The sequence below is a fragment of the Drosophila rhopaloa genome, unplaced genomic scaffold (assembly GCF_018152115.1).
Source record: "Drosophila rhopaloa isolate 14029-0021.01 unplaced genomic scaffold, ASM1815211v1 contig_69, whole genome shotgun sequence".
Lineage (NCBI taxonomy): Eukaryota > Metazoa > Arthropoda > Insecta > Diptera > Drosophilidae > Drosophila > Drosophila rhopaloa.
Window position 1 is genome coordinate 2,136,191 of NW_025335166.1, and position 23,932 is coordinate 2,160,122.

Consider the following 23,932-nt stretch of genomic DNA (forward strand, 5'->3'; position numbering starts at 1 on the left):
TACATATTTCAATCAGATTCCTTTAAGTAGAGGTCCTTGCTGTGTATTTTTCCCCCCAAAAAGTAGCGCCTCGATGAATTGCTTTGATAACTGAATATATGATGGAATTCGTACCGTAACTAAATCTAAATTTATCTTAGCTTAACACGCTGTGCGCAAAAGTTACTCAAGTTGTCAGGAGATGAAATGATGTATTGTATGCTTATTCTATATGCTGCCATAAACAGATACTAACGATATCCACATAAGCCCCGACCTGGTCGGGATCTTAGCTTACACTCGTACTCAAGTATTCTAAATCTTTTGTTAATGGTTTGGCGAAGAGTTTATAAAACAACGTTGAAAGAAATATCAATTTACTCAAACTAACCCAATTTAAAAGCCACCAATGCTATTATAAAGGAAATCGAGCATAATTATGCAAAAAGGATAACAAGAGCCCTTTGTACCTAGAAGTTGTTACCAATTAAGTATCCAATATATAAACGTATATAAATAATGTACAAGGTATCTTCTATCGAGACTTGTTTGATACATATGATCATTTTGAAAATTTAAACTGTATATAATAATTTTTTTAGGACACCACACACCTTTTTCTTTTCACACATTTTGTACACACGTTTCAGTATTTATTTAGCAAAACCTTAAAGATATTGATATTATATTTAAGTCAAATAAAAGGAAGAACATAACGCTTATTACACATACACATATATAAGGTTGTGTTTTTACCAAAAATAATAGAAAATCGTTTTAATTGGTTGGTTGACTTAGTGAAAGTATAAAATTACAAATCGATATAAAATTATTTTTTTTAATTATTAAATGATTAAATCTAGGATATAGATTGTAATGTTTTCTCCTCAACTGTGGAATTTTTTGGAGGAGTCTGTTCTTTTTGTGATTTTGCTGCTGTCTTTGCCTTCAGTTTTGGGCATTTTTGAAGACATCCGGCGTATTCCATAAAGACTGTGAATGAGGCCTTTTGAAGTAAAGTGTCCCCGAAATGATTGGAGGCCAGAATTTTGGCCAAATTCTTATAATCCCGCTGCATAAGGCAATCTCGTGCCAACCGCAGTTTTTCTGAGGTAACGGACCGTTTTGTCCCACTGTATAATTCGTAGTTGGTTGATGGAGCACACGATGTGTTTTTATTCAGCCAAAAGCCATCTTCTGAGCTGGTTGCGATTTCAAGAGTGCGTTTTAAAACATTGTTGGGTATTCTTCTGGCTGGAAAGTTAGAACCGTCTATTTTTCGCTGTCCATTTTTTAAACATTCTTTTTTCTGTGGGTTTGTTTTCATTTTACACTCGGGCGTTTGGTATCTGGAATTTGCTAGAATAGATAAATAATTCTTAAGTTGCTATATACGAAGCGACACAGCAAACACTTTTCACTTACATTTTTAGATTTACAAATGTCCCATGCCTACACCGATAAAAAATGTTAACCTGATTAACAGCAATGGCGTTTTTTAGTGCTCTTCGCTAGGCTATCGATTACCGCAGCCAATCGATGTTTTGATTTGCCCGATATCCACATCCCTACTACAAAGCAATATTTTCCGCATGCAACCAAAAACCAAATAATATAATGCTAGCTGTGGACTCATAATTGCAAAGCATATTCGATTTGGAAAGCCCATTTGTCACTGAAGGACGACAATTTGGCCACCGGAAAGCTGACTGTCGGACAAGTCTACTCCGCAGCCGGAAATTGCAATAGAAGTGTCTTCGCCTTTCGGTCGCGAGTTGCCAATTTGTTGTCGGGGCCAGTGCAAAAGTCGCAAAAACCTTCAGGGATAATTGCTAATAGTCCTCTAACCGGTGAGTAACGAAGCGATTTCGTGTGCGAAAGCAGAGCCTGCAAATACTAACAAATCTATATGCACAGTACAAATCCAGACCGGTGCGACGGGAGCAGAACAGGATAAGGCAAGGAGCAGGAGCAGGCGCGGAGAGGAGTGAAGCCTGCGGGCAGCTTGGTCCCAAAGCTATGAGTGCTGCCAAGAAGTACAAGCCCATGGACACAACTGAGCTGCACGAGAACACCGAGAACATCGCCGCCTGCCTGAAGAAGGCCGAGAACGTTGCCGCTGCCGGTACCGCCGCCTCGAGCCTGGGCCGCAGTGCCTTTGCCGCCCAAAACATGAACTCCGCGTCCACTAACGGCGAGCGCTTGCCAAACTTCTCCAAGCTAAGCGGCAGCCATGGCGAGATTCGCACGGCTTCAACTACCTCAAACCTTCTTAATCGCGTGGGGGCCATACACAACAGCAAGCCCGGCGATGTCAAGAAGATAGTGATTAAGAACTTTAAGGGTACGTGCTATTTAGAGAAAACTCTTTCCACCACCTTAGTCAACTTGTTCCCTTAGCTAAGCCCACACTGCCCGATAACTACTCCGAGGACACGTACGTGAAACTCGAAGAGGCCGTTATCGCAATTCAGCTCTCGAAGCCCATCAAATATTCGTTGGAAGAGCTTTACCAGGCGGTGGTCAACATGTGCAGCCACAAGATGGATGCGCAGTTGTACACGAAACTCAAGGAGCTAACGGAGCAGCACGTAAAGCGTAATATAAAGCTCAAGGAGCTCACCGGCGGCAGCATGGACAAACTGGTAAGTTTCTGCCCAGGGAGCACAGATTGAAGCTCACTTAACACTCCCAATTGTCATGCAGATCCTTTTGGAGAAGATCAATCACTGGTGGCTCTCGTTCTGCCAGCAAATGATCATGATTCGCAGCATATTTCTGTACATGGACCGAACCTATGTACTGCAGAACTCGTCCATTCACTCGATTTGGGACATGGGGCTGGACCTTTTTCGGATCCATTTTGCTCAGAACAGCGTCGTCCAGAAGCGAACTGTCGACGGTTTACTAACACTGATCGAAAAAGAACGCCAGGGGTCCACCGTGGACCGTGGTCTTTTGAAGAGTTTGGTTCGCATGCTTTGCGACTTGCAAATCTACACTAGCTCCTTTGAAGAAAAGTTCCTCGACGCAACCAACCAACTGTACAAGGCTGAGAGTCAACGAAAAATGCAGGAACTGGAGGTGCCCGAGTACTTACAGCACGTCAATAAACGTTTGGCCGAGGAGAACGAGCGCTTGCGGCACTATCTGGACTCTAGCACAAAGTAAGCAATAGCAGTCCCCCACTGAAAATACATTATAAAAGCATTTTCGTAGACATCCGCTGATATACAATGTGGAAAAGGAGCTGCTCGCGGAGCACCTAACGTCTATATTACAGAAGGGCTTGGATTCGCTGTTGGAAGATAACAGACTGAACGACCTCACTCTGTTATACGGGCTGCTTAGCCGAGTCAAAAATGGAACTTCTGAATTGTGCGGAAACTTTAACGGTTTCATTAAGGTATGCGTTTCTTATTGAAAAGTATAATTGCAATCAAAAAGATCTTTATACGTTATATTAAATAAACTCTATATTATTGCTTTGTTGTGCAGAAAAAGGGACGCACCATTGTCATCGATCCTGAGAAGGATAAGAGTATGGTCCAAGATTTGCTCGATTTCAAGGATAAAATGGATGTGATCGTTCGAAGCTGCTTCGAGCACAACGAGAAATTCACCAATTCGTTGCGCGAGGCCTTCGAGTTCTTTATAAATCAACGAGCCAACAAGCCGGCTGAGCTGATTGGTAAGATTCCGTGATTACTTACTTTTTTTAACACGGTTAATGTAACCTAATTCTTTAATTAGCTAAATACGTAGACATGAAACTGCGATCTGGCAACAAGGGAACCACCGATGAAGAGTTAGAGAAGACTTTGGACAAAATCATGGTTCTGTTTCGATTTATACATGGCAAAGATGTCTTTGAAGCGTTTTACAAAAAGGTTTGTGACCTTTAATAGAATTTCGCATTTAACTAATCGCAAAACTTTTCTAGGACTTGGCCAAACGGTTGCTTGTGGGAAAATCGGCCTCAGTGGACTCCGAGAAGAGTATGCTGTCGAAACTAAAACAGGAGTGCGGAGGGGGGTTCACGTCCAAACTGGAAGGCATGTTCAAAGACATGGAATTGAGTCGGGATATCAACATTGCGTTCCGCGGACACGCGCTGAGCAACAACCGCGATGTTCACAACTTGGATTTGTGCGTCAGCATTCTAACCATGGGCTACTGGCCAACATATGCGCCCACGGAAGTCACAATGCCGCCTCAGTTCATTAATCCGCAGCAAATTTTTAATAAGTTTTATCTGGAAAAGCACAGTGGACGGAAGTTGCAGTGGCAGCCAACGCTGGGGAATTGCATGCTTCGTGCGCAGTTTGATGCGGTAACTAAAATATGGTTTTTAATTTAACAGAGTATTTTATGCAATGTTTGCTTTCATTTTTAAGGGCCCAAAAGAACTGTTGGTCTCGCTATTTCAAGCGCTCGTATTGCTGTTGTTTAACGATAAACCAATTTTAAGCTACGAAGAGATTCTGGCCGCCACCCTCATCGAGGATGGAGAGTTGCGCCGAACGCTTCAATCCCTTGCTTGTGGTCGCGCCCGCGTCATAACGAAAACACCGAAGGGTCGCGAAATTTTGGATGGCGATCAGTTCGATTTCAACAATGAGTTCACAAACAAATTGTTCAGAATCAAGATCAACCAAATACAGATGAAGGAGACGGTGCGTATTAATGATTATTGATTGCAATTTACAAAGACTATTATTTTATTTTATCACCCCAGAACGAAGAGCAAAAGGCGACGGAGGAGCGTGTTTTCCAGGATCGTCAGTATCAAATAGACGCGGCTATTGTACGTATCATGAAAATGCGGAAAACGCTGAGCCACAATCTACTCATCACGGAGCTGTTCAACCAGCTCACCTTCCCCGTCAAGGTAGGTCCATTAAGTATTTCTATTATTAGCAGCATGTGCCTAATAAGCTTGTTTTGCATTGCAGCCCGCTGACTTAAAGAAACGCATCGAATCACTCATCGATCGCGACTACATGGAGCGGGACAAGGATAATCAAAACCAATACAATTATGTGGCATAAGTTGCCTCTGTTGCTTCTGTGAACACCGATTCGATTGTAATAGTTATATTTACCATACATACTAACAGTCCAATGAAGTTTTTGGATTGTTCCTGGTCCGGTCAGCGATGTTCAGTTTTGCCAGCTGACATTTGGTTTTTTCTATAACTAGATCGTTGAACAATCCCCCAGCTAATGGTAGTATAGTTGCTACAGTTCGTTTTGTAAGTTACCTTATCAACCACTAAATTAAGCGTTCAATTTACAAGCCGAGCGCCGTGGAAAAGGTCATCACCATCGGAAAGTAGAAAGCGCCAGCAATAAAAATGTCCTCAAACCGAAAAAAGAACCAAGTGTTCAATAAACTCATTTATTGGACAAATTGTATTTTGTTTACTTTTAATTGATAATTTTCTTCAATTAACAATAGAAGTGACACTTGCAGGCTAATTTTCTAAAGAAAATATTTAAATAATTATAACTCGTACTCGTAAATCTGTATGCAAACGGATACGCATAAACTTAATAGTTTTTTATTTACCATAAATAAAAAAATTACGTGAAAATATTATAATGCACTGTGTTTCATTTGCCTAATATTATCAAACTAGCATCGAGCCCTTTGTTAAGCATTCAGCAAAGAAATATATATGTGTATGTACAGTTGTTACAGATAAAATTGAATAACTAGGTAGATTATATACAGATACAAAATAAATACTTCTATCGCGTTTGCGTGCAGGGGTCATATCAAAAAAGACATTGAGGCTGGTTTAGGTATCACAAATTCTCTTGCTGTTATCCTCCTGTCATTGTTTCGTATGTAAATGAAAGCCGTGAACTTGCCAAGTTATCAGTGGCTTCATAAGATATTTTACAAAAATAAATGTAGTGTCTCTCGACATTAATACCATTTACGCCTCTACGCTGTTGACGCTATACTGCGAGCTGTCGTAGTCGGACACGCTGTCCGAGCCGTAGCCCCCGAATCCGGCGACCGAGGGCCGCACGCTGCTGGTCCTTACCCCATTATCTTTCAGCACATCGGGCACGTAAATGGGCGCCGGACCGGCAATCTCCACAATGCTGGGTCGTCGCGTAGCTGCGCAACGTTTAATTGGTGACATAAAGGTGAACAGAGTAAGGGTGATTGCTAGACTGATGATAAGCAGCAGGAAGCGGGCCATGCCGTCGTCTCCCCGGAAGTAGCATATCATAGCCATGACCAGGACCAGGATCACTACCGAGAACTTGGTCATCGTAACCGCCGTCGAGTGGATCTTGCCACCCTTGCGTGAGATCATATTCGATGGTCCGTAGGCAAAGTAGAGATTGTGGCGGTCAACAAAGTGTTTCAGGCAGATGTAAACCATGGCGAAGGGCATAATCAGTGGGCAGGCCACGCTGTATACGATGGCTATTGAAAAAACGAGCGTAGTCCAGGCGTAGTGCGTGCCGAAGGGAAACTCGATTAGGATCGCCTTCCGGATGTACGGTGTCTCGGCTTTGGATTTTGCCTTCAGCAATGACCAGATGTAGACAATCAGCTCCGGAAAGCGCAACAGCTCCAACGCAGTACCAATGAATGCAGCCGTTATAATGTAGTTGATGTAAAAGGAGCCCCGGTCTGGAAGGAAGATGCACTGCCAGCGATCAGTCTCATTGGTGAATCCCCACTCTAGCAGCGCCTGTGCAGAGGTCAATCCCAGGGAGGGTAGAATCAGGATCATCATTAGCAAATAGCCAAAGCACTTTGTCATGATCGAATAGTTCTGCTTGGAGCGTGTGTAGTGACGCATCCACTTGTCCGAAATGGCCACAATAACAGGCATCAGTGCCGACAGGGTCCAGAGCATCAGTGTGGGCAGGAAGTCAGACACGAGAGGCGAGATTTTGCCCTCCGTTTCCTTTATCCATGGCCGGCTGTTCAGTAGGCTCACCACCATGGCTGGCGTGGACAGAAAGAAGAGAACCACAAAGAGCACCGCGTTAACGCAGAAGAACTTCAAGTACCAGTGGCTTTTGTTCACGTTTAGGTTCTCCCAGAATAGATCATCCGGCGATGGAGCAAACACTAAGTGCCATTGGCGGTATGTTCCGGGTGTGAAGTGGGTTACGATGTTCTGCGCCTCTTGCACAGTGGACACGGTAATAAACGCAATGTCCAGGGGCTCGTTCATCGTGGAAGCACGCAAACGGGCCACATCCCCGGATAACTTGCGCTCTTCCCGCTGGTAAAACTCGTAGGCGTTCTCCTTCTTGCAAGAGCACATGTCCGGCTTGGCCTGCGGGTTGTATTATTATATGATATTGGTTGGGTTACTTATTGTGGAAGATTATCTTACCATCAAGGTGTCCCTATTCCGGTGATGTTCGCAGTACAAACGCGCATCGTGAACTCGCTCGAACTCCGCGTTCCTTACATAAAGCCGTGAAATGTTATACGCGATTGAGACATTCTCGATGGTGACGTCCGGGAAGAGCTCCTGCATGTAGTTTCTCACCACAGTTTTGTTACGATCGCTGGACGAGATGTTTGATATCATTATGGTGCGGGTCGCGGCCTTCTTAAAAGCATTCCGTCCCGAGGCACGGCGCATGATGAGCACCACGAGCGGAATATAGAGAATTGTGATAATCGTGTGCACCCAAAGCCAGGGCGAGTCCGGCGAGAGATTGGCCATTGTGGTACGGCCAAAAGCGTTCACATCGTATGGGTTTTCCTTAGGCCCGTTCAAGAAATTGACCGGGAGAATAATGACCAGCGAGACGATGGTGACCATAGCCATGACGGCCATCAGGTGCTGCTGGAAGGACAGGTAGTGCACGGCATCCGGTCCAGTGTGGAGCAGAATCGTCTCCTTGCGCAACTTAAGCGTGACCTTGATCCAGCCGAAGATACCCTCTTCCGGCTGAATGGGTGACAAGGGTGTGGAGTCACCGACTGCCTGGGAGGCGGCACTTGGCCGTGGAGACACATTGGACGAGGTGCTCGGCAGGGGATCCACCACACTGGCGGCCCTCGAGTAGAAGATCTCCGTCCAGCGCTTTTTGCTGCCGTTGCTGTTGACCAGCGCCAGACGGCCAAAATCACCCGCCTGGTGTCGCAGAGTCGTAAACAGGAGGATAAGCAGGATCCAGAAGATGGTGTTCAGTATCAGGGTCTCCGGTATGCCATTGTAGGCGGTGGTGAAGAACGAGGTGCGATTGGCCACCACCTGGCAGTACGAAATATTACTGATTTCCGACATGGCCCGAAGGTGACTCACTAAAAGCACAAAGAAATCAGTAGCCATTACTTGTTTTCAAAGATATTGATAAAGCCTTGATAAGAGCACAGCTGATCGGGGTTTCTCCGATCCAATTAGTTGTTTGTGCTCCCATAGAAAATAAATATGTACTGTTAAGCCGTCGTCGGTAGCTAATAAGAAATCAGTCCCAGATTATCGGTTTCTTCCCATGTCCCCCAGACAGTTTTATCTTTTTGGGTCACTCGGTCAATCTAATCAAAGACCACAGATGCTGGACTTGGTCCCCAAGTAAATACCCAAGTGGTCGCAGATTAGCCCATTTAAAACTAAACTCTTTGTATATTGCGGACATCATATTATACCATTATGACCTTAACGAAAAAAACAACAAAGAGGTTTAAAATATTAAAGTAGGTTTTAAAAACGAGATTATATACGAATCAAACATGTTTTCGTGGATATAATAAACCCAGGAAAGGGGGTGGTTGCTTGTGGGGGGAAGAAGCACTACGTCATGTTGGTCCACCACCCTCCTCTGTTTTTAGTTTTGTTTTTGAAATGAATCATCAAAAACTAATTTTCGCCTTGGTCTGCCGCGTGGCAAATGTGCAAAATGCAATAAAGGAAAACCACTCGGTGCATACCTAAACTCGTTTAATTATTTTCCTCCGATTTACTGGCCTAATCAAAGGTGTTTGTGTGTTTCTGATTGTTATCCACTTTCTTTTCACTGCGAGTATAAAACTTTTCACTTCATACCTTGGCTGAAATTCATAATTTCCGGTGGATTATCTTTATAGGCTTCACATTAAATAGCAGCTTTGAATATTTTCAACTGCTCATCAATAAAATCAGATTTGTGTCGTAAAAATTATATGAAATAATTGCCTTTCGCTTCTTCAGTGCATTTTGCTGGATGTTATCGATACGGCACTGCTAACTACCGATAGTTTGCTCACACTAGCGGTAGTCGTTTACAGAAGCAATAAAAATTATTTTTAAAGGATGTCTTAAATAATTTTTAAATTTGAGAATGTTTAATATAATTCCTTTTTTAAATTTGTTTACATGGACAATATATCTTAAACGATAGCTACCAGCACTAACACGATCCTTGAGCATCGGCTGCAATGCAACCCTGAGATTTTGAAAGAGTGGCGTCACGGAGGAAAATAATATTTGTTCCTATTTGTTTTTGACACAAATAACAGTTCGTTTTACCTCACTTCTTTTGGTTTGTCAAAATGACATTAAAACACAATTTGTAGTTATTTATATCTTTGCCATTCGCAGCCAGACACTTTTGTTCACACACTTTCAGTACTTGCACTGCATTTGTATTACCTCACCAAATCTTAAACATGCACCCTGCTCAACAGCTGAACTTCAAGATCCAGCTGCTTTCCGGCAAGAATGTTGTCCTGGTAGATTGTTCGGGCTACGAAAGCGAGCTGTTCATGCCGCAAATCGTTAGGGGGCGCATCACCTTCCAAAACATCATTCCGGATCGAAGGTGTTGCCCCGAAAGCAGGATGTTGTCGGACCCTTTGCAGGTTGATTTGGGCACGAGGACCAGGACGATGAGGAGCCCCCTGCGACGCACCTTTCCCGAAGTAAACCTTTCAACGCCCCTGGCCAAGAGCACCCCATCGAGTACATCTTCCTTGAGATCTAAGGCTGGCAAGGAGAACGAACTTCCGCAGCTAACGCCAGAAGGACCGCGCACTCGACCTTTTGAGCTAACTTCACTGGTTGAAGTGGAAATGGATATTGACCCCGTGAACGTAACGCCCTGCCAGGAGCAGGCCTACACGACCCTGCGCCTGCCATCCCCCGAACTCCAGCTGCCAGCCGTTTACCAAAATGAAAGTCTTTCTGTGCCACGGATTTCTCCCCAAAATCTTTCAAGCTTTAAACAGGGCACAGTTTTAACGAAGGAACCCGTGATCCATAACTCTACGCCCAAGTTGCCTCCCAGACGGACCTACACTCGTAAAAAGCCTGGCAACCCCTGCAAAACGAAGCCAGCACCCGCCTGGTCACCTCTTAAAAAGAACAAAAAAAACCCGACGGTATCCTCTACCAAGGTTCCCAATCCCACCATGAAGCTGGAAGTGCGCAACCGCAAATTGATCGTGGACCCTAAGACGACCCTGGCCGCCTATGATCCCAACCAAAAGGAATCTGTAACCATCACAAAGAAGAAGATCATACGGAAACAGGTGACGGGCAAGACACGAAAGCAATTCGAGGCCCTTAAAGTCACAGCTTTTGACCTACTGACCAATTCGTCTGTGGGGCACATGTCTCGGCATCTCAACAAACACTTTCAGAAGTCCTGTGTGAACAAGATGTCTACCACATTGCCCAGCTACGCAGAGATCGCAGTCGCCGCGCCGCTTGTAATGGATCGACAGGTGAAGGCACTGGTGGCCGCGCAGAAGAGGATGGAGCGGATAACCCAGAGACCGAAAGGCTTTATGACGCGAAAGAGCAAGCAAATCTAGAGTGTTCCGACGACGTATTCTATAATGATCTGGTTGTAATTGTCCTGCCTTTACGACAGTATTCCAAATGCATTGTATGTCCTTGCCATTCAGAATAAAAACAGAAGACTTAAAATGGTTTTCTTCGATCTCCATTAATCTTTATAAGTATTATACATTTACCAAAAAGGAACACATTCTGCCTAGTTAAGTATATTTACAATTCTACCTTAAGCTAGTCTAGGGGTACCTACATTAACAGTGAATAATAATATAACTTTGTACGACAAAACTTCTTTATAACTTTTAAGAGCTCCGGCACCGAAAGCAGGCCTTGAATCCCCGCTTAATAGCGCGTATATTATGGACGACCTGCTCCTGGGAGAGACAGTACAGTTAAGAAAGAAAGTATTGGTCAACTGAAGTCATATTTACCTGCATCAGGTTAAAGCACATGGCAATCACGGCCATGCCAAGCAGCAGATAGATGGCGCAGAGAATAAAGCTGACCTCCACTTTGTCTCTATCGGCAGTGATCTGGGAGGTAAGGTATATTAAAGAAAAACCGTCGACTTCAAAATATATACTTAAAAAATAGAAATGTCAAACTTTTATATCTCGATTTAAGGTAAACTATCTTAGATTTTCAGTTAAAGAAAACATCCTTTAATAAATTTGTTAATAAAACATCTTACCACCCGATCACCTGGTACCAGATCCCCGAATCCAATGCTGCTAAGCGAAATGAGACAGAAGTAGCTGCCATCAAGATAGTTCCAGTCCTCCCAACGGCCGAAGAGCAGGGCTCCCCAGAGGATATATCTGAAACCGGAGACAACCTTTAGAAGTTGTGTGGGCAGTTTTAGATAAAGTTTCTCCTACCCGACCATAACGAATATGCAGACAGTGACTGGAACTGTAATTTCGTCCGTGCTGCCTCGTATTTCTCGCTCAATATCCGAGTCAGAGTCACTGTACGGAATATCTACCAAGCTAGAACTCTGCCGGGAGCTCCTGGTATAGTCGCTACTGCTGCTGTTGGAAGTGGTAGTGCTGCTAGTGCTGGTGTAACTACTGCTGCCCCGGGCGTTTTCCATGTCATGCATTTGGAGCTGCAATGAGATGAAAGAGCTAATAGGATGTCCAAATAAGCTTTAGGGTTGTTTAGTCCCACCGCTCTGGCCAACTGTCTCATTTTTCGTCTTTCGCGGATAATCCGGCGCTTGGCTACGCCTGGGCATATGCGACACAGACACACTTTGGAGTATATCCACTTGAAGGACTTGGCCAGGACATCTCCAATGTTGGACAGGTAGAGCAGGAACAGCGGCATGCCGATTATCGCATAAAGGATGGTCACCAGCTTGCCCCACTCGGAGTGGGGCGTTATGTTCCCATATCCGATCGTCGTGATCACAGTCAGCGAGTATAGGAAGGCGCCGGAGAAGCTCCACTGCTCCACGTCGGGCCCCTTGAGCTGCTTCGTCACTATGGCTCGCTGGTAATCCAGCAGCACATCGTTAACCCTGCAAGGATGACGTATGTATATTTTTAAATAGATTGGGTATTATATGGAATAAGCGAAGTTGACTTACCGCCTCCTGTAGGCATGGTGGTCAAAGAAGCTAATGTTCTGCGCAGTGATTTCCCAAATACGCGTCAGGCACTCCCCGCTTAAGTTCCGTGGGATGAATCGATGCGGTTTCTCCGACTTCAGCCTTTCGTACTCGAATATCTCGATGCCCTGGAATATGAACGCTCCGCCGATTATGTATAATGTGACCAGCAGGATGATGCCCACGTTGCTGAACATAAACGCCGTAAAGTGGCGGCAGTGGTCCTTGAAGCGCTCGAAGGCCGGCTTCTCTCTCCGGCGGAAGGAGCTCCGTCGCGAGGACATGTCTTGGCGGCTCGCTTCCGTTTCGGCTTTAATTCCGGTTCCGGTTTCGATTGGCCTTCCACTGGCGTTCGCCTGGACATGCTCGGGTCTGGTCAGACACTCGCATCGATGACGACTGGAAGGGTTTCCGGCTACCTATCGCTAAAAATATCCATGATTAGTTTACCTAATTCCAAGTGCAGAGTGGGAAATAAACAAAGCACCCGCTAAATTGCTACATTATCAAAGTGTTTGGCGGCATAAATCTCCCCGAGGAAAAAGGAATATTGTGTGGGTAGTTTGTTTTCATGGTTTGGGATTATCGCGAAATTTACGATTTTTAGTTGAGACTTTGATACACTGTTGCCTTATCTTGGATAATAATGAAAAACTCGGAAAGCTTACAAATTATAATAATATATACATACATACAAGCTGTAACATCTTCAAGTATGGGCCTAGAGTTTTTCTTTCCTTAAGAACATTTTTCTTGTTTGTTAAATTAATAATAAGAAATAAAATGATTTAAAAGTTGTTATGTTATATCAAAGGAATAAAGAACTCTTTAAATGTACATTTTTTACGTTATAATTGATATTAATGTGGTTGTGAATAAAGTATTTAATGTAGTAAAGTAAAAAAATGTAATTATTTATAAAGTTGTTTAGCACTATATTTGTCCAGTTAATAGGTTTTTGGTTTCATAATAGGTATTAATAGGGATTGTATAGGAATCAATCAAAATCGATATCATAGTCCGCTCTAATATATATTTTTTTAATTTAATTTTGTACAATTAAGTGGTGCTTTATGTTAGTGCACACACATTAAATTGACCTATTGACAAATTATTGTGTGAACGAATTTGTATCAATAAATTTTACTTGGCGCAACCGAAAATTTCCATTAAACATACATATTTTTGATTTTTTGGAATCCATTAACATAATTGAATATATTTAGTTTCCACCAATTTGAGTTGATTCTTTCGCTTGGAATTTTGAAAATATTGAAACTGCATGTAACTCATTCGCAGTGACAGTTTGCGGGCATTTTCGAAAGACGTCAAATATTTCGCTTAGCAGCATGAATGGGATTTTTATTTTTAATACATTATGTTCTATGTTCTCTAATAAATGGCCAACATGAACGTGAATTATTGGACTACAATCTTGGCAGCTGGCCTATGGAACAGTCACATCATCTCGCCTCATCGCGACTCATCCCCACGGATCGTTTGTGTGTGGTATTTCAATTTTCTCGCGTGGCCGGCGGATGACACTCGTCTAGATTCGAGAATTGATGGCGTAGCCGTGGCGTCAAATTGGAAAGTTCCTAACGATCCTATGCGCCCCTATACGTCGTCTGCGGTTGCCAAATGCTGCTTGTTTTTGTTTGGTTTTCAATCTTTTTTAGGGTTTTATTTAGTGGGTGTGAAATACGAGTTCATTGGGGATTATTTTTATAAACTTCTGTTTTGGACGGGGCCGACAGTCATTTGCTTGATTTGTGGATCTGGTTGGCCTTGGGATCTGCCCACCTCTCGCATTCCCATAGCATATCGGTGGAAATCCAGCAGGTGCGCCATACGCATTCGAATATTTTTATTGATTCGCTCAATCCTGCACGCACTCGCCAGCGGGCATAAATTAAAATCAATTTGCAATTGATGTCTGCCTTACTTACAGGCCTAAACATACATACATAATTAAAAAATCCAAACACAAAACAAACACAAGCCAAAAACTAAGGCCCGCCAGCCTGGGCCAATGTGTTTCCAATGAAAATACACAAACCACGGGAGGAAAACACATTAGTGGATGCTTTTTTTCGCAAGGCAAATCAGAGGGGCTGACATAAAAAATATGACCACCGACAATTGGTATGTTTATGCTTTTGATGCAATTAAGGGGAGTGACGAACACGGAGACGTAGACTCTGGTCAAGATCGACTGCATTTTGTGGCCGGCAATTAAAATGCACTTCAGTCGAGTTTGGCGGAATGTTTTTGGCCAGCGGCAATAAAGCCATTTTCCGTTTGGCCCGAACACTCATTAGTTCGAAATGTCTGTTTCCCATAGCATCAAAATTTTAATTATAATTGCTCGGAAAATGTTCAAGACATTCTAACCCGCATCAGAAGATTACTGAAAAGATCAAAGCGAAGGCGCAGGAAATGGTCGGCTAATGTATTGTATTCGGATCTAAAAACGGCACAAAATTGGTATTGAATAATTTAATCTGCTTGCTATAAAGTGGAGCATTCTCTTCTTGGAAGAGGTTTTTTCTCCCCTTGGCCAATTGAGTTGCCTTTTAGTTAGCAACTAAATTGGGATTTGTTTATGCGAGACATGACGGCAATGATTGGAAACACACTTCTCACTTATGTTTACATTGGTATTACCTCATGCAGGTGCCCTGGAAATAGTTATACAAAATATTGCCACGTCGTTAGCCAATCTTCGGTGTCGGTTGTCAATCATAGCTCATCACCAGGCTTAGTATATATGCTAAGTACTATATTGTGCAGGTCCTTCAGACAGCACACTTGCAATTAATTCTCAACATTTAATTTGCCACGCCAAGAGGAAAATTGAAAGCAAGAAATGCTTAAATATGACAGACAGCCCCAGAATGTTAAGTGTCAGCGGCTACACAAGAGGAGATTTTAAAATTTAATTACAGTGAAAATTCGGTGACAATGGCGGGGCGAAAAGCAGGCTGGCATGGAAAATAAGAAATTACGGCGACGACATCATCACCGCACATTGATGGCCAGCAGCCCAATTGACATGACAGATCGGCACAAAACCGAGAACGTGTGTGAGTCGAAAACTAATTTTCGTGCATTGACCGCAGAATGGAAGAATTGGTTGCGTATCGAGTGTCTTCTTCTGCACCTGCACGCCGGAAAAAATAAAATATATGAGTATTGAAATATTGAAATTTCTTAAAGATCATTCTCATATTCTATATTGATAAAAATAAACTTAACTTGTGATTTAAAAGCCGGCATATATATTTAAGTTTGAATTTCCATTTTGAAAACATACTTTCATCATATAAACACATACTAGGTATATTAAAGAAACATCGTTTGCTCTTACAACATGTAAGTTAGTTATAATTTCAGTTAGAACGTTTTCAACGCAGTGAAGGAGACATTTCCGACCCTATAAGGTTTAATATTCTGGAGCAGCATAACCATTGTTTGTCTGTCCCTCCGTCTGGTTCTATGCAGACTTGTCTCCCAGTTTAAAAGCTATCTGGATGAAACTTTCTCAAGAGACTTCTTTCTATTGTAGGTGGTATATATGTAAGTCGGAACGAGCAGGGTTTTTTGGTTTTTTTATTTTATTTTTAATTTTTTTTTTTAAAAATTTTTTAGATATAACTTGAAGTAAAAATAATTTCACAGTACTCCCCTCAGTGCATATAGAATGTAAAACATTTTTTTATTTTGGAGGTGTATGCCAAAAATATGTTAGACGCATGCGAAATACTTGAAAATGTTTTTAATTTCAAGAACATTTCCGTAATTATATTTTAATTATTTAAATAAAAAATATTTTATTAGTTAATACGTTTATTAACTTGTAATAGTTTGAATACTATAATATACAAATATATTTCATCTTAATTAAAGACATGAATGACATGTGTTTTACAATTTATTCTATATGTTTTTATACCCTTGCAGAGGATATTATAATTTAAGTCAAAAGTTTGCAACACAGTGAAGGAGACATTTCCGATTATATAAAGTATATATATTCTTCATCACCAGAAGAGTCGATCTAGCCATGTCCATCTGTCCGTTTCAAAATTTGTCTTTCTATGGCAGGTAGTATAGAAGTCGGAACGAGCTTCCTTTCTTGTTTTAAAACGTTTTTTTTTTTACATTTTTGGCTAAAAATTATCTTCTTGTTAAAGAAAAGCTTAAATAAAGTTTTTTGTTTTTGTAATTTTGTTTGAGATAAAAATATTTTTATAAATTATATTAGTTTTTTATACCCTTGCAGAGGGTGTTATAATTTTGGTCAGAAGTTTGTAACGCAGTGAAGGAGACGTTTCCGACCCAATAAAGTATATATATTCTTCATCAGGATCAATAGGGGAGTCGATATAGCCATGTCCGTCTGTTTCAATACTGTTTGCGAGCTCAGTTTAAAAGCTAGCGATCTGAAACTTTCACAGTCGTCCTAAAACATGTGTACGCAGATTAAGTTTGAAAACCACCCTGATCGGATGTCTATATCCTATAGCTCCCATGCAATTTAATCAGTGTAAAAGCGCGTGCCGATCGGACGTCTATATCCTATAGCTCCCATAGGAATAATAGGGTGAAATCGTTTAAAATTTAATGATTTTTAGGATATTTCGCGCAGTATATAAGCTATTGATATGAATCTTTCCAAATCGTATTTTTTATGCATACCTTGATCAGGGTAAAAGTGCGTGACGATCGGACTTCTATATCCTATAGCTCCCATAGGAACAATAGGGTGAAATCGGTTAACATTTAATGATTTGTAGGATACTTCGTGCAGTATATAAGCTACTGACATGAATCTTTCCAAATCGTATTTTTTATGCATACCTTGATCAGAGTAAAAGTGCGTGCTGATCGGACGTCTATATTCTTGAGCTCCCATAGGAACAATAGGGTGAAATCAGTCCAAATTTGATCATTTTCAGAATATTTCGCGCAGCGTGTAAGCTATTGACATAAATTTTTCCAAGTCTTATTTATTTACGCATATCTTGATCAGGGTAAAAGCGCTTGCCGATCGGACGTCTATATCTTATAGCTTCCGTAGGAAAAATTTTTAAAGGATGCGAAAATATCCCATTTTTTGTATTTGTATATGACATATTTGCAGTATAAAAGCAATTGACATGAAATTATGCAAATCTAGTTTATTTATGTATATCTTATTCCTTTCGCTACTTTTTCAATTTTAGCAATTTCGGCAAAGTCTGCGAGGGTATTAAAACTTCGGCTAGCCGAAGTTAGCTTCCGTCCTTGTTTTTTGTTGATATTTAAATATTTCCAAACGGCCGATTGTGAGAAGTAAAATGCGTTTGGTGGTAATTTTAAGGGGAGAAGTAAAATGCGTTTGGTGGTAATTTTTTAGGGATTACAAACTTGTTTATTATGTCCGTTCGTTGCGCTGCAGTTGGTGATGCTTCTTGCCAGATGCTCACCCGTGACGTCATGAGCGGGCACGGAACGATCGGCGAATCGGCTGGCTTTTGTTGGTGTTTCGGTCGATCCGTTTATTTTAGCAGCTGATGTATTTCCGAACTATGCATGTGGAATATTATTTATGTTTGAGCGCTCTGTATATTGTTTTATCAGTGTTATTCAACGCACGCAACGAAATTCCTTCCTCAAGCTATTTTACAGATTTTCCGCGAGATTTTTTCCAACCCGCTACGGCTGATCTTCACAGAACCACTTCTCGACTTGTTTCGCGTGCCTGTTTATTTTTAAGCGCACCACACTTCACTTCATTTGGCCATCTCCGGCCGTTTCCCGACACCGAATGCGATTCCGGAGCAAGTGCCTCATTTGCCGGCCGTGCGCGCTGTTCGACGTTCCGCTGCCCACTAAAATCCGTACTCGCGCCCGTATTTATAGATGCGATGTTGACGCGCTACCTGTGACGTCGCTGCTCCTCCATTGTTGGGTTCGGAATGGGAATCGGCGATCTTTCGCCACTTAATGAGAGAGAGAGAGAGGAATTCCACTCTCAATTGGAGCTGATCGGACCGATCTACGCATCCCCTGTACTGATATAAATCATGACATACCTCTGACCTTTTCGAAAACTTAAGAAAGTGCGTCCTAATATCATAAATATATCAAAAATATTTAATAACAAACCAATTAACCATTATCAAACGTTTTACATAGCAAAATAAACTTATAATTTGCAAAAAGTACAAGAATTAAAATTCATCAACAATTGTTAATTAACTACGGATATAAGTTCATTAAAATTCGAGAGCTGAAACAAATTTTGGCAAGCCGAAGTATTCTTACCGGCACTTACCAAAAATTGATCGAAGCTTAACTCAACTAAAAGGGTGAAACCGAAATGACATAAAACGATCATTTTAAGGAACAAACGCATAATTCATCAGAGCGATAAACTATGGTTCTGTCATATGACCAGCATGTGAGATATACGAAAGCTATAGGATATAGTCATCCGATTTCTATAAAACCCAACGAGATAAAACATTTTACAAAGGGATAGACGGTCAGACGAACAACACACATTGCTATACTAACTCGCCTAGTAATGCTGATCAAGAATATGTATACTTTATAATGTCCGAAAAGTCCCCTTCACTCCGTTACAAATAAACACAACAAAATTATTCTAATGTGCTTCAAAAATCTTCTCCAACCAAATTGGAACTGTGTGGTTTTAAAATTTTAAAACATTCAATACTAAAGGAAATGATTCCTTTATTCTAGACGAATTCTGTTGACATCAATTCATATTTATGAAAATTTGATTAAAATATTTTCAGAATTTTCTACTTTATCTTGGACTTAAAGCCGTTCTCCATCAGCGGCGCCACTTCCTTTGGATCGCGGTTTCTTGTCTCCGGTAAATAACGATAGGTGAGCAGCAATCCGTAGACGCAGAACCCGGCGCACAAGAGGAAAACGAATGGTCCAATCGCCGAATTTAGTACAGGAAAGATCATGCCGAGAAGGAAGTTGGAAAGCCAGTTGAAAAAACTTCCAAATGCCATCGCAGAAGGACGCGGCGCTGGCTTAAAAATCTCTGTGGGGTCGGAATAAGGGATAAGGTGTAAGCCGGTTACCATGGTGGATATCAACCTGAACCAATGAAAAAGGGAATAGACGCCAGACCCACGTTAAAAGCTAATATGTACAGCGACAGGAAAGCAATGCAGGCGTATGAGAACTCATGGATGGATAACTGTGGGTGGAAAGTATTTAATTTTCATCAAATCCGAACCAAGTAGAACATATATTATATGTGATCTTACCATAAGTTCTAGACCAACGACGAGGAGGGTCAAGAAGATGGCACAAAAAAAGCAGGAGAGGATCATCATGGGGCGTCTGTTGAACCTCCTCATCAGCACGGGTCCCAAGAGGGCGAACAGAAAGTTCTCGAGCCCCAAGGCAAAGTTGAGCCACAGAGCCACAGTTAGAGTGAATCCAGATTGGGTGAAAATATTAACCGAGTAGAACCAGATCTGTAGTTAGTGGTCAATAAAGTAGCATTTTCACTATCTATGCTGGGTAATTTCAACTACCGCGTTGATGCCGCTCATCTGCTGCACGAAGTGGAAGGAGCTCACGATGATCAAGGGCATCTTGAGCTTCTTATTGCACAGCACTTCCTTCGTGGTGACCTTCTGATCAACCACCCCAGACGTGGCCTCGTACTCCGCCATTTCAGCGGTCACACGTCCCTCATCCCTTCGCAGTCGCATGAGAGCCACCCTGGCCTTCTCCTTCTTGCCCTGGGACATCAGGAAGCGCGGACTCTCGGGGAACCAGAAGATGGGCGCCAGTCCGACCACCACGAATATCCCTGAGCCAGCCAGGGCGTAGGTCCACAGCTTGTCCGTCCCCAGGACGAAGTCAAAGCTGAAGACCTGACCCAACACAATGCCCCCGGTGATCCCAATGCTAGTGAAGACACCCACGCTGCCACTCAGCTCTGCCGGAGCCAACTCCACCAGGTACATGGGCTGCGTGGCATAGATCAGAGCGGCTGCCAGTCCTCCGATTAGCCGTCCCAGCAGCAGCATCTCGATGGAGTTGGCCATCCGGCAGAACAGCTGGCAGATGCAGGACACCAGCGTTAGCAATCCGCTGAGCGTCAGAATTCCTCGTCGACCTAGTCGGTCACTAAATATCGGAGCGAAGGAAGCGCCCAACATCCCACCGATGAGGAATATGGAGACCACGGCCGACATCATTACAGTCATCTGGGAATCGCCCAGACGTGATGAGTACCGGGCTAACGCCGATTCCATTATCCACGATCTGATGAACTGAGGGTGCTCTTGAGTTGGAATACATTAGCTAACCTTTGGATGACGCACCGCTGACGGAGCATTTACCACGCCAAACGCATAGCCGATGGGGACAACGGAGCCCACGGTGATGGACACACAGATGAACAACAGGAAGGCTGTCCATCCCTGCTGCCCCTCGGCCATACTTACCGTAGTGCAATTTTATCTTAAGCTATTTTCACTTTTTAATACTTTGTATTGAGTTTAAATTTTGACAGTTTCAACCAGACAATTGTACAATTTATAAAGTATACTTTAAGGCTGTTCATTTTATAAGATGTGAGGATTTCTTCCCTGGTAGGGGATCGCTTTAACTACCGTTCGCCGAAGTAAATTAATACCACTCAGTAGATCAAAAATAATGTCCCAGAAGTTCATTACATGATTTGACAAATGTAACTAAGCCATCGTATCCCATAGAGTTTTTTATACTGCAATCAAAAATCAATTAGAAGAAAATATTTAAAGTTTATAAAGCAATGAATTTAAATAATGCTTTAACATATATTCTAAGATACTAAGTAATCAATCAATCCCAATTCAATCAAGCCCAATAACGTTTTCCTTATTGGAATATAAAAATGTTCTATATAATTAACTCCAACGAACAAGGAACAGTTCGAAATCTACCCATTTTGGTTATTAATAAAGACTCTAAAAGTAGGTTATTAGCCTTATTAATGTTCAAGACAGACCAGCTAGTTGTGTGCTCTACGAAAAGGCGTTGTTTTAATTCCGTTTGGAGGCGAGGCCTTGGCTCATCAGGGGCTTGACATCCTTGGGCTCTCGACCGCGTGTCTCCGGCAGGAAGCGCCAGGTCAGAAACAGGCAGTAGAGGCACACGCACATACACGGGATGAAGGCGAAGGAGCTCCAGACACTTTGGAGCAGGGGGAAGCACATGCCCACGAGAAAGTTGCCGATCCACGAGAAGAGACTGCCCATCGACATGGCCACGGGGCGAGGTGAATCCTCCAGAAGCTCTAGGATACAAAAATATATGTGTCAATAAAACCCATATTCTTTATTTTGATATTTAAATACAAACCTGAGCCAATAAAGTAGGCAATGGGACCCAGTCCCAGCTGAAATCCCAGAATAAATGTAAGGATAAAGGTGGCGCAGAAATAAGTAAGGACCGTGCTCTCCGATCTCTCCAGAAAAAAGAGTCCCAAAGACATGGCCAGCAGGGCTAGAGCACATATGGAGCAGGAGATCATCATCAGTGGGCGACGTGGAAACCTGCGTATCAGTAGCGGCCCCAGCAGCGAGGTGCACAGATTAAAGCCTCCAATTCCCAGGTTCAGCCAAGTGGCTGCTCCTGCCGAAAACCCCGCATTTGTCAGAATGGACAGCGAGTAGAAGAATATCTGTAAGATAAATCGGAAACGATTACAAAATGTACTGAGGAACCTCAATCGCTGACTCACAGCATTTATGCCACTGAGCTGCTGGGTGGCCTGAAAGGAGCAAACCAGAAGGAGTGGCAGCCGCAGTTCCCTGTCTCCCAGCACCGAGCACAGAGAGCTGGCTTCGGAGCTGGCCTTCGTCTCCAGAGCGGCCTTCATTTCGAGCAGTTCCTGCTGCACTTCTTCCTCAGCGTTTTTTCCACGCAACCGAAGTAAAGCCCGTTCACTAGCGGCGTAGTCCCGCTTGTGCAGGTAAAGCCATCGAGGACTCTCTGGAAACCACCAAAGGAGCAGCAGCGAAGCCACCACCAACAGGCTGTAGAAACTGAGGGCATAGGGCCACAGTCGCTCGCTACCCAGAAAGTGGGACAGAGTGAACACCTGAGCGAGCAGGATCCCACCGGTCACGCCGATGCAGGTGAACACTCCCACGCTGCCACTGAGCTCCGAGGGAGCCAACTCCAGCAGGTACATGGGTTGGGCGGTGAAGATCAGTGCAGAGGCAATCCCGCCCAGGAAGCGACCGGTCATCAGCATCTCCAGGGATTTGGCTGCACGGCACCAGTTGAAGAGGATACCAGAAATCACGAGCAGCACGCCGCTGATCAGCAGGCAACCCTTCCTGGAAGAAAGTTTTGTTCCTATAACAGCTATATACTACTGTCGTCAAATTTGTATTAACCTTCTTCGAGTAAATAGCTTTAAAGCTGAGGGACTAGCTTGCGTAGAAAGAGACGGACGGACGGAATCACCCTTTATAGGGTCTGAAATGCCCTTCACTGTGTTTAAATTTGTTTTCTATTTCAAGAAAAACAGTTTTTTTTGTATACTAATGTGTTTCATTAAAGCACATCTCACCGGCCATATTTATCGCTAAGCAGAGCACTGAAGCAGGAACCGCAGATGCCGCCAATCAGGTAGATGGACACAATGCTCGTCCAAAGGATGTCCAGTTGCCCAGCAGTGACGATGGTGTCGTATTCGGTCGCCAGGATATCCTGGCACCACTTCTTGATAATCTCTGCCGGGGCATTGAGGACTCCGAAGAAGTAGCCCACTGGAACCGTAGTGCCCAGCGTTACTGTCAGGCAGATGAGCAGCAGGAGCGGGGTCCAGCCGTTCACCCTGGGCGGGGTCACATGCTGCAAGGAGAGCAAGATTCACACGATTAGCACTTCGCACATGGCGCAATCGAAAGACTTAAGCAACAAACTCGTCCCGAGAAGAGAGAAAGCGGTAAAAAGTGGTCAGAGGTAAATACCATTACAACAACCATAGCGATAGATCGATGCTGGAACGCCGAAAGCTACACCGAAAGTGATTCGCATCCGGCTGCTCACTCAGTCTATTCGACACCTTTCTGAGTCATCCGGAATACGGTTGCAGCACATAACTAAGCGTAGATAAATTCAGCGTTTTTGTCTTACAAGTGCTTGTTTTCTTATCATTGACACGGGAGCGTTTGTTTGTTCTAACAACAACTAGCCGGGAAAATAAGTCTATAGTTTTATACTCTTTCACATTTCATCGGTAAGCTTTGGTCTTAAGAAACAGGTTTTATTACTATACATAAACAACAGCCAGATCAGGGAAGATTTTAAATAATTTTTTTAAGCAGTTATCATTTATGCCAAAATTCTGGCATTTAATCACCTAACCCAAGTGTGATAGGGCATCCAATAATGATTATACGGCGTCTTTTGCTCTACAATAAATCTAATTAACAGAATATTACTTGACGCTCCGTCCCAAGGCTTATTTATTGAACTTGTGCAGTAGTGATAAGGGAACGGAGCGCTCAAAGCTTTCTTACAGGGTG

The 23,932-nt window shown here is 42.9% G+C and overlaps 7 protein-coding genes across 9 annotated transcripts; 2 read left to right on the forward strand and 5 right to left on the reverse strand.

Annotated features, from left to right (window-relative positions):
- Positions 1 to 610: 610 nt before the first annotated feature.
- Positions 611 to 1,521, reverse strand: LOC108038006. Of its 2 annotated transcripts, none has more exons than XM_017114691.2 (2): positions 1,405 to 1,521; positions 611 to 1,338 (listed from the first exon to the last, which is right to left on the reverse strand). In XM_017114691.2, the coding sequence occupies exon 2, from the start codon at positions 1,304 to 1,306 to the stop codon at positions 839 to 841; it is 468 nt and encodes a 155-aa protein (XP_016970180.1). In that variant the 5' UTR covers positions 1,307 to 1,338; positions 1,405 to 1,521; the 3' UTR covers positions 611 to 838. The 2 variants fall into 2 exon arrangements, with proteins under 2 accessions (XP_016970180.1, XP_044317700.1); XM_044461765.1 differs by having other exon boundaries at positions 611 to 1,328; positions 1,405 to 1,457.
- A 194-nt stretch (positions 1,522 to 1,715) lies between these two features.
- Positions 1,716 to 5,580, forward strand: LOC108037999 (cullin-4A). Its single transcript, XM_017114683.2, has 11 exons — positions 1,716 to 1,829; positions 1,897 to 2,323; positions 2,380 to 2,624; positions 2,686 to 3,146; positions 3,199 to 3,385; positions 3,478 to 3,670; positions 3,733 to 3,869; positions 3,923 to 4,312; positions 4,377 to 4,655; positions 4,718 to 4,870; positions 4,935 to 5,580. The coding sequence occupies exons 2-11, from the start codon at positions 1,999 to 2,001 to the stop codon at positions 5,028 to 5,030; spliced, it is 2,466 nt and encodes an 821-aa protein (XP_016970172.1). The 5' UTR covers positions 1,716 to 1,829; positions 1,897 to 1,998; the 3' UTR covers positions 5,031 to 5,580.
- On the reverse strand, positions 5,366 to 9,189 carry LOC108038000 (calcium permeable stress-gated cation channel 1). 2 transcript variants are annotated; one of them, XM_017114684.2, is made up of 3 exons: positions 9,020 to 9,189; positions 7,355 to 8,277; positions 5,366 to 7,294 (listed from the first exon to the last, which is right to left on the reverse strand). In XM_017114684.2, exons 1-3 carry the CDS (start codon positions 9,033 to 9,035, stop codon positions 5,924 to 5,926), a joined length of 2,310 nt encoding a protein of 769 aa, XP_016970173.1. In that variant the 5' UTR covers positions 9,036 to 9,189; the 3' UTR covers positions 5,366 to 5,923. The 2 variants fall into 2 exon arrangements, with proteins under 2 accessions (XP_016970173.1, XP_016970174.1); XM_017114685.2 differs by lacking the exon at positions 9,020 to 9,189 and adding an exon at positions 8,905 to 8,993.
- Positions 9,190 to 9,404: 215 nt separating this feature from the next.
- Positions 9,405 to 10,905, forward strand: LOC108038005. Its single transcript, XM_017114690.1, has 2 exons — positions 9,405 to 9,494; positions 9,554 to 10,905. The coding sequence occupies exon 2, from the start codon at positions 9,622 to 9,624 to the stop codon at positions 10,765 to 10,767; it is 1,146 nt and encodes a 381-aa protein (XP_016970179.1). The 5' UTR covers positions 9,405 to 9,494; positions 9,554 to 9,621; the 3' UTR covers positions 10,768 to 10,905.
- Positions 10,906 to 11,001: 96 nt separating this feature from the next.
- Positions 11,002 to 18,242, reverse strand: LOC108038004 (TWiK family of potassium channels protein 18). The gene is made up of 7 exons (XM_017114689.2): positions 17,775 to 18,242; positions 12,342 to 12,787; positions 11,921 to 12,272; positions 11,629 to 11,858; positions 11,442 to 11,568; positions 11,182 to 11,283; positions 11,002 to 11,124 (listed from the first exon to the last, which is right to left on the reverse strand). The coding sequence occupies exons 2-7, from the start codon at positions 12,644 to 12,646 to the stop codon at positions 11,053 to 11,055; spliced, it is 1,188 nt and encodes a 395-aa protein (XP_016970178.1). The 5' UTR covers positions 12,647 to 12,787; positions 17,775 to 18,242; the 3' UTR covers positions 11,002 to 11,052.
- A 935-nt stretch (positions 18,243 to 19,177) lies between these two features.
- On the reverse strand, positions 19,178 to 20,877 carry LOC108037986 (solute carrier family 2, facilitated glucose transporter member 3). Its single transcript, XM_017114666.2, has 5 exons — positions 20,732 to 20,877; positions 19,934 to 20,680; positions 19,661 to 19,873; positions 19,488 to 19,590; positions 19,178 to 19,431 (listed from the first exon to the last, which is right to left on the reverse strand). Exons 1-5 carry the CDS (start codon positions 20,846 to 20,848, stop codon positions 19,178 to 19,180), a joined length of 1,434 nt encoding a protein of 477 aa, XP_016970155.2. The 5' UTR covers positions 20,849 to 20,877.
- A 170-nt stretch (positions 20,878 to 21,047) lies between these two features.
- On the reverse strand, positions 21,048 to 23,821 carry LOC108038043 (solute carrier family 2, facilitated glucose transporter member 7). Its single transcript, XM_044461758.1, has 6 exons — positions 23,375 to 23,821; positions 22,972 to 23,255; positions 22,135 to 22,735; positions 21,753 to 22,074; positions 21,400 to 21,687; positions 21,048 to 21,135 (listed from the first exon to the last, which is right to left on the reverse strand). Exons 1-5 carry the CDS (start codon positions 23,387 to 23,389, stop codon positions 21,434 to 21,436), a joined length of 1,476 nt encoding a protein of 491 aa, XP_044317693.1. The 5' UTR covers positions 23,390 to 23,821; the 3' UTR covers positions 21,048 to 21,135; positions 21,400 to 21,433.
- Between the last annotated feature and the right edge of the window lie 111 nt (positions 23,822 to 23,932).

Excerpts from the sequence above, each read along its gene's own strand:
- LOC108038006 (XM_017114691.2), bottom strand. The coding sequence starts at position 1,306 with ATGAAAACAAACCCACAGAAAAAAGAATGTTTAAAAAATGGACAGCGA.
- LOC108037999 (XM_017114683.2), top strand. The coding sequence starts at position 1,999 with ATGAGTGCTGCCAAGAAGTACAAGCCCATGGACACAACTGAGCTGCAC. Across the intron at positions 2,324-2,379 it reads AGTGATTAAGAACTTTAAGG|CTAAGCCCACACTGCCCGAT; the intron begins GTACGTGCTATT and ends TTGTTCCCTTAG. Across the intron at positions 3,147-3,198 it reads TATCTGGACTCTAGCACAAA|ACATCCGCTGATATACAATG; the intron begins GTAAGCAATAGC and ends GCATTTTCGTAG.
- LOC108038000 (XM_017114684.2), bottom strand. Across the intron at positions 7,295-7,354 it reads GGAATAGGGACACCTTGATG|GCCAAGCCGGACATGTGCTC; the intron begins GTAAGATAATCT and ends TACAACCCGCAG.
- LOC108038004 (XM_017114689.2), bottom strand. The coding sequence starts at position 12,646 with ATGTCCTCGCGACGGAGCTCCTTCCGCCGGAGAGAGAAGCCGGCCTTC. Across the intron at positions 11,569-11,628 it reads TGCATATTCGTTATGGTCGG|ATATATCCTCTGGGGAGCCC; the intron begins GTAGGAGAAACT and ends CTCCGGTTTCAG. Across the intron at positions 11,125-11,181 it reads TGTGCTTTAACCTGATGCAG|GAGCAGGTCGTCCATAATAT; the intron begins GTAAATATGACT and ends TGTCTCTCCCAG.
- LOC108037986 (XM_017114666.2), bottom strand. The coding sequence starts at position 20,848 with ATGGCCGAGGGGCAGCAGGGATGGACAGCCTTCCTGTTGTTCATCTGT. Across the intron at positions 19,874-19,933 it reads AGATGAGCGGCATCAACGCG|ATCTGGTTCTACTCGGTTAA; the intron begins GTAGTTGAAATT and ends CACTAACTACAG. Across the intron at positions 19,432-19,487 it reads TCCCTTTTTCATTGGTTCAG|AGATTTTTAAGCCAGCGCCG; the intron begins GTTGATATCCAC and ends CCGACCCCACAG.
- LOC108038043 (XM_044461758.1), bottom strand. Across the intron at positions 22,075-22,134 it reads AGCTCAGTGGCATAAATGCT|ATATTCTTCTACTCGCTGTC; the intron begins GTGAGTCAGCGA and ends TTTATCTTACAG. Across the intron at positions 21,688-21,752 it reads TGCCTACTTTATTGGCTCAG|AGCTTCTGGAGGATTCACCT; the intron begins GTTTGTATTTAA and ends TTTGTATCCTAG.
- LOC108038005 (XM_017114690.1), top strand. The coding sequence starts at position 9,622 with ATGCACCCTGCTCAACAGCTGAACTTCAAGATCCAGCTGCTTTCCGGC.